Source organism: Mastomys coucha, unplaced genomic scaffold (assembly GCF_008632895.1).
Source record: "Mastomys coucha isolate ucsf_1 unplaced genomic scaffold, UCSF_Mcou_1 pScaffold3, whole genome shotgun sequence".
Classification (NCBI taxonomy): Eukaryota; Metazoa; Chordata; class Mammalia; order Rodentia; family Muridae; genus Mastomys; species Mastomys coucha.
In genome coordinates, this window is record NW_022196909.1 from 40706154 (window position 1) to 40718179 (window position 12026).

Below are 12026 nucleotides of genomic sequence, written 5' to 3' on the forward strand. Positions count from 1 at the left end.
GAGAGAGAGAGAGAGAGAGAGAGAGAGAGAGAGACAGGAGACACAGAGAGAGATGAATATGAGGTACAGATTAAACACAAGGTCAAGCCTTTTAGTTCGTTCAATGTTATATTTATAGTCCCTTTTCAGGGAGGTAGAATAGCCAGAAGACAAACATACATCTGCAGTACAAATCCTTGTAACTATGGATACAAAAGGAATCCACAGAAACATCAGATGAGGAGACATCATCCTGGACCATGTCCTTAGAAGGAGAGCTTGCTTTGTAGCCACAGGATATTCATTCATTGGGATGTCACATAATGGCCAACGAATACTGAGTTTTCATACATTGTAACTTTTGAAATAGATGTTGATCAAAGGGCATAAAATTCTGGATAAAAAAAGAATTCTGGGAACCCATGTAAATTATGGTGACTACACTTTAAAAAAAAAAAAATCTGTTGTATAACTGAAATTTACCAGGTGAGCACATCTTAAATATTGGCACCGTAAACATACAAAGGATGGCTAGATCAGATGATGTGTCAATTAAAACTGATCATGATAATCATTTCAAAGTGTGTACATATCAAATCACCATGGTTTATATCTTTTTTTTTTTTTTTTTTGGCTTTTTGGCTTTTTGAGACAGGGTTTCTCTGTGTAGCCCTGGCTGTCTTGGAACTCACTCTGTAGACCAGGCTGGCCTTGAACTCAGAAATCCACCTGCTTCTGCCTCCCAAGCGCTGGGATTAAAGGCAGGCGTGTGCCACCACGCCTGGCGAGTTTAAGAATTTTTAAACTAATCGCAAAGGTGTGATAAAATCAAGAAATAATGTGTATACAATCTAATCACACAGCATTTCCAACTGATCATTTTCTTTTGTCACACAACCAACTGTACAAGAGAAAACTCAGTACACATATTCTTCGCTTCATTCAGGATTCAGGCAAAATAGGCATGGACGAAGACAGCCACACTCAGGAGGATGATGGCATTGATATTCAGGACGTTTCTCCACACGGGCTTCTCAGATGTGTCTGAGAACTTTTGCCTCAGAGCTGCTTCCTCTTCTTTGGTCAGCTTGGGCCCTGTATTCTGCAAGCCACAGAAAGAGCTGCATGCCCTCTTGAGACATCCACGGGACTGCTTGGAATCATCTGCAACAGGAAAAGGCATTGAAAAATTATCACCAAAGACAGGAAATAGAAACCACTGTTGAGGGCTGGTGAGATGGCTCAGTGGGTAAGAGCACTGACTGCTCTTCCGAAGGTTCTGAGTTCAAATCCCAGCAACCACATGGTGGCTCACAACCACCTATAAGGAGATCTGACGCCCTCTTCTGGTACATTTGAAGACAGCTACAGTGTACTTATTTACAATTATAAATAAATCATTGGGCTAGAGCGAGCAGGGACTGAATGGTCAGGGTTGACCAGAGTGAGTGGAGGTCCTAAATTCAATTCCCAACAACCACATGAAGGCTCATAACTACAGTGTACTCATATACATAAAATAAATAAATAAATCTTAAAACAAAATAAGAAATCAGTGTTGGTGCAAGTGTCAGGAGGAATCCATGGGAAGGTATGTTTAAATTTGATTATATGAAATGAGACTTTTAAAAATATATCCCAATGGTACAGTGGATTGCACACAAAAGAGTTTGGTGCAAAGCTCTTCATGGTAGCATTGGAAAACTTAAGACATGTTTCTAAACAGTAATCTATGAAAAATAATTAAAGATAAAGTAGAAATCTGTGAAACAATAAAAGAATTAGGGGGTGGGGGTGGTAGAAAGTATATGACCTTTGTGTCTAAAAGACACAAACCTAATGTAGAAATCAAATTTAGCAGAGTAACCTCAAATACTGTAAGTGGAAGGGTATACTAAGGGGAAGAGGCCACCGAAGAAAATAGAAGGACAAAAAGGAAGAGAAACAAACCCGAAAGTTAGTTCATTGATAACAAATCGACTAGCTTGGTCTGTAGGAGAAGATGTATGAGCCAGAACAGGGTGGAGAGGAGAGTGTGTCAGACACTAAGGCATGACCAATCAGGACTGATCTGTTGAGCACAGTATGTAGAGACAGGTCAGTCTGTAATTGTTATTTTGGCAGCTGGCACTCAGTTTCATGGATAGATGATGGATGGATGGATGGATGGATGGATGGATGGATGGATGGGCAGATGGACTGGAGATGAATAAGTGGATCTCATATCGGAAGGTCAGTAGCCCTGGATGTTGAGGACGTTTTAAATTTTTTAGTTTTATACACATACATGTAAATCTCAGAAGCTGAATTTAGTGGGATTAAAAACAAACATAAACCATGAAAGGCCACCGAGGCGAACCATACACAGTGTTCTTACATTAAAACAAATGTAAGCCAGAGATTACCTTCTTCAAGAGCACCACCAACTTCTTCTTCTTGAGTTTCCTCCTCTTCTGCATCTAAGTCAATCCGTTCCTCTGTGTTGTTCCAAAGACTCCAGCACAGGCGGTATAGCTAAACAGAGACAACGCATGAGTTCATTAGTGATGGGGAAAGACTTCCAATGATTCAAGCATACCTCGTTCAATGTACGGTTTGAAAACCATAACTGCCAGGGCGGTATAGGTTAAAAGGAAAGATCTCCTACAAACTGCCTCACCAAAACGCCTCAACCTTTTTGAATTATTCCTGTCTTTAACTCTAGTATTTGCTCACAACTCCAAGTAGTATTTTGAGACTACTTGAGTTTGTGATATCGGGAAGGGCATAGATTCAGCTGTCCTACAGAGACCCTCGGCTGTATTCGCCATCCTATCCCCGTGTGAGTGATACACTGTGATTACTCTCACTCGTTCTAAATGTTACTTTTATTCTTTTTTATTTGTATAAGGTTGTCTCTCGGGATGCATCATCCTTAGAGTGTATGTGTGAGCTGTTCCTGATTTACACCCTTCCAGGTATCTTTCTTACCTCACCTACAACCTTGTACAGACTGTTATTATAACTGCTGAACATCATTTTGATTGTTATTGTGGTATGATTTATATCTTCACGCTTGTTGATTCATCCTAGTGCTTTGGACGCAAAGGCCCGGTAGAGATCTGTGAACTAAAAAACCAGCTTGGTCTGAAGAACAAGGTCCAGACCACTAGGACTCCACAGCGAGAACCCTATCTCAAAAATGATTTTAAAACCTTTAATCCCAGCACTTGGGAGGCAGAGGCAGGCAGATTTCTGAGTTCCGAGGCCAGCCTGGTCTAGAGAGTGAGTTCCAGGACAGCCGGGGATAGAGAAACCCTGTCTTGAAAACAAAAACAAAAACAGAAAAAGAAAGTAAGTAATAAAAACACCACTTTTACTTTTTGTCACAGATTTGAGTCCCATGAACACTAGTGGTGGGCCATTCTAAGGATGCTGTCCAGTATCCATGGGTTTTAAATTTATAGTCATAATATTGTCAGCTATGCCAATCATATCCATGGCTGTCTTCCATCAGTTGGGGAAGATTTATCTTTCTTTGTTTCTATTGACATAAAAATTTATGTGCTGGGGCTGGAGAGATGGCTCAGCGGTTAAGAGCACCGACTGCTCTTCCGAAGGTCATGAGTTCAAATCCCAGCAACCACATGGTGTCTCACAACCATCCATAATGAGATCTGATGCCCTCTACTGGTGTGTCTGAAGACAGCAACAGTCTTCCATGAAACATCTGACTTAGATATAATAATAAAGAAATCTTTTAAAAAAATTTATGTGCTTCTATGTTATAACGTAATAAACTATTAAACGAGCATTTCTCATACTAAGTCTTTTTGTTGTTTGTAGCCGGTCTTTTTTTCAGAAATCCGCCTGCCTCTGCCTCCCAAGCGCTGGGATTAAAGGCGTGCGTCACCACCCCCTGGCTGTAGCCGGTCTTTTAACTACTTTGTGGGTTCTTCTTTCTTCCCCCCTTATTCCACTCTTTCAAGTCCCTAACGCTAGGTAGGACAGAAAAAAGGACGGAGGGGAAAAGGGGGGTGGTGACATTATCGTTAAACTATTTCCAGCTGATTAGGGGTGTGGGGTTCCCTAGGGTGAGTTTGATCTTTGCCATCAGGTTATCTAATTTCTTCTTGTTTCTTCTTTGTGCATGACTACTTAACAAACACCAATCAAGGGCTGGTGAGATGGCTCAGCGGGTAAGAGCACCAACTGCTCTTCCAGAGGTCATGAGTTCAAGTCCCAGCAGCCACATGATGGCTCACAACCACCCGTAATAAGATCTGATGCCTTCTTCTATTCTTCTATTATTTATTTATATATGATAAATAAATAAATCTTAAAAACAAACAAACAAACACCAATCCAACGCCAACCCACAACAGCTTCTTAGGGCCCTAGCATTTCTATATACCCTCTGAAGAGTTCCTAGAAGTCCAAATGTCACACAGTTGCAGAAAATTCTCTGCAGCTGGCAAAATCACACCCCTGCTAGAGCATGAAGCAAATCATAGTCAGCTGCTTTGGATCATCTGAAGCGGCCTCTGTATCTCACACCTAGGTTTAAAAAACCCATTCTGATAATGTGTCTGTTTTTTGTTTGTTTGTTTGTTTTTCTTTCGAGACAGGGTTTCTCTGTGTAGCCCTGGCTGTCCTGGAACTCACTCTGTAGACCAGGCTGGCCTCGAACTCAGGAATCTGCCTGCCTCTGCCTCCTGAGTACTGGGATCAAAGGCGTGCGCCACCAGCACCCGGCTTGTGTCTGTATTTTTAAGTGTACCAGGATTCTCCCTACCATTGTTGCTACCACTTCCTTCTTCAGAGTCCTTGAATTTTGACCCTAAATTGCATTATCTCTCTTCCAGTGTTCGCTTCCCCAATTTTTTTTTTTTTTTTTGGCAGAGTCTTTTTTCTTTTTTTAAGATTTATTTACTTATTTATTATATGTAATTACACTGTAGCTGTCTTCAGATGAGGGAGTCAGATCCCATTACGGATGGTTTGTGAGCCACCATGTGGTTGCTGGGATTTGAACTCAGGACCTTCGGAAGAACAGTTGGTGCTCTTAACCGCTGAGCCATCTCTCCAGCCCCGTCTCCCAAACTTTTACCTGGCCTGTTTCAGTAGTGCTTTGCTATGTGAGTTCACAACAGGTTTGTGAAATAGCTCTTAATACTATTGGGTCTACTTCAGAAGTTAAAAACTCACAATGTGTTGAAACACAATGTTGATCTCACTGATCCTTGAGGCAGTTCCTTAAGGATTAGTAGTAAGTTATGATTGTTCTTGTTGCACATAATTTCATATTACATTTTCCTTTGTAAATATGTGCTTTCTTGTGTTCTTTTGTTCAATTCCCACTATCAAATGTAAGTAGCAATGGATTCTGTTAAAGCCATTGATAAAGTTTTTTTTTTTTTCTTTTTCAGTTGCTACGTGTTTCAAGTTCTCAAAGTAGACATCTTGTACTGGCTACTCCACATATATATGCATGCAAATAGGAGCTCCATTTTATGTAAATGATAAATACGAAATACGTAGATGTATTATTACATGCTAGCAATAAACTGAAACAATGTTACTACGTGATTAGTAGACATATTTTTTAAAAGATTAGTATTTTTTGATCTCCTACAGTTTGCTCCCTTCTGTAGGTAATTCTGTCAAAAAATTACAGGTTCGTTTATTTATTTATTTACTTATTTATTTATGTATTTATTGAGACAGGGTTTCACTATTTAGCTCTGGCTGTTCTAGAACTTATTAGATAGACCCGGCTGGCCTTGAACCTTAGAGATCAAACTGCCGATGTCTCCTGAGTGCTACCATGTCTAGCTCAGATTCATGCTTTAAGGCTTTTTTTTTTTTGAGACAGGGTTTCTCTGTGTAGCCCTGGCTGTCCTAGTACTCACTCTGGAGACCAGGCTGGCCTCAAACTCAAGAAATCTGCCTCTGCCCAGTCAAGTGCTGGGACTAAAGTCATGTGCCACCACTGCCTAGCCTGGAAGAGATATTTTTAAATGAGCATGAGAGTCATTGGTCATTACTCACGTGAACATCAGGAATGGGCTCCGTTAGGAAGGAGACTCCCAGAATTACTATTACGGACACAAAGAAGAGGATGATGGCAAAGTACATATAGTGCACTCCGCAGATAATCTTGGGACAGTTACTGGGAGCCAGGCAGCTGCCTGTTCCATATGCAAACTCAGCGATCATACGAATAAGGCCTACCACAAGTCCGAACATTAGCCCCCAGAAGGCTCCCTGAAAGGAAGAAAAAAAAAAAGGTTACCATCCTGCTTGCTGGCTCCCTTAAGGGAGAGTCAAGAACACAAGTGTTCTTTGTTTCTCAGACACCAGAGCACTTTAAAACCTATCTATTTTTATTTATGTCTGTGTGTATGTGCCTGCTTATTTGTATGTGCACCACATATATGAAGTACCTGCAGAGGCCAGAAGAGGGCGCTAGATCTCCAGAACCTACTTGCAGGTGGTTGAGAGCAGGTGTGAGTGCTAGAAACCAACCTGGGTCCTCTACGAGAGCAGATAGACAGTGTGCATTTCTTTCTATTTTATTCTATTCATTATTGACCAATACTATTTGTAGACACTGATGGGTACACATTACAGAATGATGGAAATTACTTAATTTCCATATCTTAGATATCACATTTTCTGTTTTTGTTTTTGTTTTTCGAGTAGATATCACATTTTGATGTTTTGAACCCCAGAACTCTGTGGTCCACTCTGACTAAAGCTAAGGTTTTCTTCATTTTTGTTTTTCAATCTGTAGATTTTAAACACTTGCTATTTTTTTTTAAATTTATTTATTATTATATGTAAGTACACTATAGCTGTCTTCAGACACACCAGAAGAAGGTGTCAGATCTCATTACGGATGGTTGTGAGCCACCATGTGGCTGCTGGGATTTGAACTCATTCGGACGGGCAGACGGTGCTCTGGACCACTGAGCCATCTCTCCAGCCCCAACACTTGCTATTTATGTTGATGAATAAGTAGATCTATGACGTCTGTGATTTTTCTGGGTTGATAAGAGGTATGTTTGACAAGTTAAGCTTTTCTTTTTTTCTCGAGATCTATGGTGTTGGAAACACACGTTCTCCATTTTGCTCTCAGGAATTAGCATGGCATGGGGATCAGAAACATGAGCTTTAGACTGTGGGAGACTGAGTTTCAATGCCCTACTTACTAAAGTCACAGCAGACAGAACCGACGCCAGCTTCTCCATAGCTGTGTCTCACCAGAAGATCGTATTCATAGACTATCACTGGGCCAAGAGTTGGTGGATTCAGATAATAGTCCATAAGAATCAATCACTTATACAATCAATCACTTATAATAGGATTTAATGTGTTTCAGGTAGTACTAGTGTGGTAGATTTTTTTTCTTGTAAACATTTTACGTATCTTCTATTTGAACCCTCTCAGCACTCGAGTAAGGTAGGTACATGGTTGTTTCTATATTACAGACTTGCTTGATTTACTTCATGTCAATATCATTATATGGTAGAACTAGGAATGGATGTTGGAGTCCTGTTTTGAAAATAAGTGTTTTTTGTTTTTTTGTTTTTGTTTTTGTTTTTTCCCGAGACAGGGTTTCTCTGTGTAGCCCTGGCTGTCCTGGAACTCATTCTGAAGACCAGGATGGCCTCGAACTCAGAAATCCACCAGCCTCTGCCTCCCAAGTGCTGGGATTAAAGGTGTGTGTCACCACCGCCCGGCTTTTTTTTTTTTTTTTTTTTTTTTTTTTAACTTTACAATGAATGGACATAGTTTGTGAAAAAATGTTAAGAGTTTAGTAGGATTGTGCGTTCCATCCATGGTCATGTACTTTTGTGAGGATTATAAACTGTGGCTTATTGCCAAGTGAGGTTGAAATGGGACGTAAGTGACAGACATAGGTTGGACAGAATGCATTACTTCTGAAATGGGAGGTCACTGTGTTGCCCAGGCTGGTCTTGAATTTCTAGACTCAAGATGTCTTCCTGAGGCAAGCTCCTGAATAATATTCCAGAACTACAAGCATGGGCAACTAAAAGAACGGCCTTTTCTCTTTTCTTTTTTTTGAGACAGGGCTTCTCTGTGTAGTCCTTGGAACCCACTCTGTGGACCAGGCTGGCCTCGATCTCAGAAATCTGCCTGCCTCTGCCTCCCAAGTGCTGGGATTAAAGGCGTGCGCCACCACCGCCCAGCAAGAACGTCCTTTTCTATTCCAGAAGAAGTTCTAATTTTTGCTTCATTCTTGCAAATGTGCTCCTTAAGTTCCCCTTACCTGTTCATTGACCCTTTTGAAGAAGATGGCGAGCGTGTAGACTGCCCCAAGAGGAGGCCCAATGTAGCTAGAAAGTGAGCCAATATAGTGGAAGAGCTGTCCATTCTGTGATGCCTGGACCAGTGGGACCCACAGGATGCTGACGATGATTAGGACCATGCCAAATATCCTGCCAGGAAAACACCATGATTTAAAAATTAAACAAAAGCAGCGTGCCCAGCTCCGCCGCTCCTGATGTGAATCTTCTGCCCCTCCATTGGATTTCCAAGGAAAGCCAAGCTGTTTGACCTTGCAGGAACCCAGGCGTGCCTAAAGAATATCAGCTAGTAAAGAAAGTCAATGAATAAACTTCTTTTCAAAATTAGCTCTAATTTTTTTTATTCATGAGATTAGCTATGTATTATTCATAAAACTGACTCAAATTGTAGCAACCGACTAGCACTCTTCTTTTTTCTTTTTTTAAAGATTTATTTATTTATTTATTTATTTATTTATTTATTTATTTATTATGTAAGTACACTGTAGCTGTCTTCAGACACCCCAGAAGAGGGCATCAGATCTCACTATGGATGGTTGTGAGCCACACTATGTGGTTGTTGGGATTTGAACTCGGGGCCTTCGGAAGAGCAGTTAGTGCTTTTAAACGCTGAGCCATCTCCCCAGTCCCAAGAGTAGCACTTTTCAAGGTGCACGCACATTAGAAACAAACTTGAAACTACTTCTATCCATCGCTAATAATGTATACGATAAGTAAGGCAGATTCGTCTTTTTTTCCCTTTTCCTAGAGTGAGAGGCAGTTTACAGAGACTAGAATGAAAATATCAGACATCTCAGATGTTGTGTGGCATGGTAAGAAATGGGAACGTGTACTTCCTTACTCGAGGATTTCGACAGCTAAAATGAATTCATTAAAACACTGTTCCAGTGGGTAAAACACAGCTATCAGAGGTAGCTGTGATCCACGGGAGATGAGTTGCTCTTTGAAACCAAGCGTCTCAAACGGATCGTGAACAAGCACTTTACTAATTGGTGTGATCTCCTGAGCAGAATGTGGTGGCGGTTGGGGGTGTGTGGATGTGTCACCAAGAATCTGTGCAAGGACAGAAGGACAAGTGTTCCAGCTTTATAAACTGCTCTAATCTCACAAGTATTGGGAAAACCAAACAGACCGTCTCAGTGTGATGCCTACAAGTTTGACTACCCATCTCCGAGGCACGCTCTTCTCATCGGAAAGTAAGTCGCGCTCTCCACCTGCCTCCACCTGTCACGTGTCCAACACAATCGAATTTCCTGTTGTAGGTAACCGAGCCCACCCCACTCCTCGTGGCTATCCCACTAAGCAGGTGTGGTCTCTCCCATGCTCCTCTGAGCTAATGTCCTGTCTTGTGGACCAAAGCGCCACATCCCATTTATTTACTCTGTACAAGCACCGGTGCTAATTGTTCGGGGATCACCGTATTAGTGGGTCACGGGAAGCTCACCGCACGCAGGAGGACAAGTAGTGAGATAAGGAAAATGATTTGTTTTTGTTTTGTTTTGTTTTGTTTTTTGTTTTTTTTTCGGGATAGGGTTTCACTGTGTAGTCCTGGCTGTCCTGGAACTCACTCTGTAGACCAGGCTTGCCTCGAACTTAGAAATCCGCCTGCCTCTGCCTCCCAAGTGCTGGGGTTAAAGGCGTGCGCCACCACCGCCTGGCATGAGTTGAATATTAAATAAAAACATAGATTCATGAACGATGACCCTAAGAATAGTTTCTTTATTGTTCCTCCCCAGAAAGCCAAGGGACTCCATACTACACGTACTTCAAACCACTTTAGGTACCTATATACGTTGATACAATTTTTTATCCTGTTCTGAATTTGTTCCCAGGAGTTATGGCTGTATGAGAGAGAATGTGGTTGTTAATTATTTATTTTCCACACAAAATCATAAATCTCATTAAGAAATTTAAAAAAGAAATCAATGGTTGTTTTTTTTCCTATCTTTGTTATGAGAAAGTTTAGGCTTTAGGCAACTCATTAACTTAGTCACTGAACGTTAACAGGATTTGTGCCTATGAGTTTGCGGGGGGTGGGGGGGTCTCCCTTCTCCCCAGGGCTCATTGGCCACTGGCTGGCCAGTGGAGACAAAGGGAACAGAGAGGGAATGCAGTGTGAGTTAAAGGATGAACCCAGAGACCGATGCCGGGAGACAAATCTACTCCTCCAGGAATAGGGTCTTCTAGGGGTACAGGTGGAGAGAGATAATTGGCCATAATAATACATCATCTAATTACCATGAGGTGGGAGGCCAGAATGGGACTTAAGGGATGAGTTTAAGCAGCTCTGCACAAGGTCATTCTTCAGGTAAGGCCAGGCACTGATGCTCAGGGATGCTCTCCAAAGAAAGTCAGGCAGAGAGAGGGAAACCCCGCTGGGAAAGGGAGTCCTCCACTTTGCCCCTAGCTCCGAGAGCCATCCAGTCATGGGAGACCTCGACCTTAATACCAGGGTTCTCCAACGTGAGTTTTTACTGGAACTAGTCCATCCTGGGCCTCCATGAGATCCAGGTCACCCAGGAACTCAGGCCTTATCTCTCTGTCCCTGTTGTAGGAGCCATCATAGAACAAGCTAACACCTAGCAGGTGACTTTGCTCGAGAATATATCTACAATGAAGTTCCGACAGGCAAGGCCCAGGAGAGAATCATTTTAGGAAAGATTCCTGCTATTAATATGCTTTTTCTGTTATCATTAAACACATATAGCAATCACCCCTTTGAGCAGATCTCTGCAGACCCATGAAGATGTACTGTCTTGTAGTGATGCTATGTAGACAAATAGATGACTTTTTTGGTGTGTGTGTGTGTGTGTGTGTGTGTGTGTGTGTGTTTGTAGACAGGGTTTCTCTGTGTAGCCCTGGCTGTCCTGGAACTCACTCTGTAGACCAGGCTGGCCTTGAACTCAGAAGTCTACCTGCCTCTGCCTCCCAAGTGCTGGGATTGAAGGCGTGCGCCACCACTGCCTGGCTTTAGATAACTTCTTAAGTCTTAATGATGCTCCTATAAGAATTCCTAAAATCCAGCTGGAGAGACAGCTCAGTGCCGTCTGAGTCACTGCCACTGACTGCTCTTCAAATCCCGGCAACCACAGGGTGGCTCACAACCATCCACAATGAGATCTAACTCCCTCTTCTCCACTTGCTCCGGTCCTGTTCAATCTGACCTATTTTAACTTATTTTATGTAAGTACACTGTAGCTGTCTTCAGACACCCCAGAAGAGGGCATCGGATCTCATCGCAGATGGTTGTCAGCCACCATGTGGTTGCTGGGATTTGAACTCAGGGCCTTTGGAGGAGCAGTCAGTGCTCTTAACCGCTGAGTGGACTCTCCAGACCATGGACTGAGTTTTGTGAAGAGATGGTGTAGGGATAATGATAAGGGGAAGGAACGAATAACAATCAGACAGTGGGAGTCTGAAAAAGTAAACTACTTCATTTAAAGCTATGGCTATAATTTTTGTGTCTGTGAAGAGAAGGGTTGAGTTGAACATCTCCTAATGATTCTTCCCCATTGTAGAACTGAAGTAATAAAGTGAATCACAGAGTTCTGGAGATGTAGAAATAAAGTAAAGTGAGAGCTCTCCTAAGCAGCAAGCAATGTGGAAACAAAGTTTTACAGTAGCAAGCAGCAGCTTCAGACACTGAGAGGTTGTGTCACAGAGATGCCCAAGGGCATGCTGTAAAAACAAAGTTCTGGTGGTCAGAATGTTGAGACAGAATGACCAGGCCATTCT

At 42.0% G+C, this 12026-nt stretch overlaps 1 protein-coding gene across 2 annotated transcripts in view; it reads right to left on the reverse strand.

The window, feature by feature from the left end:
• Positions 1 to 928: 928 nt before the first annotated feature.
• LOC116074544 (solute carrier family 5 member 4-like) overlaps positions 929 to 12026 on the reverse strand; it is a 60913-nt gene continuing 49815 nt past the window's right edge. Inside the window, exons 12-15 of one of the 2 annotated variants that reach the window (XM_031347178.1) lie at positions 8255 to 8423; positions 6010 to 6225; positions 2385 to 2493; positions 929 to 1143 (exon numbers count right to left, since the gene is read on the reverse strand). In XM_031347178.1, the coding sequence (XP_031203038.1) occupies positions 929 to 1143; positions 2385 to 2493; positions 6010 to 6225; positions 8255 to 8423 (709 nt within the window). The remainder of the gene's footprint in view (positions 1144 to 2384; positions 2494 to 6009; positions 6226 to 8254; positions 8424 to 12026) is intronic. The other variant, XM_031347179.1, reaches the window with a different exon arrangement.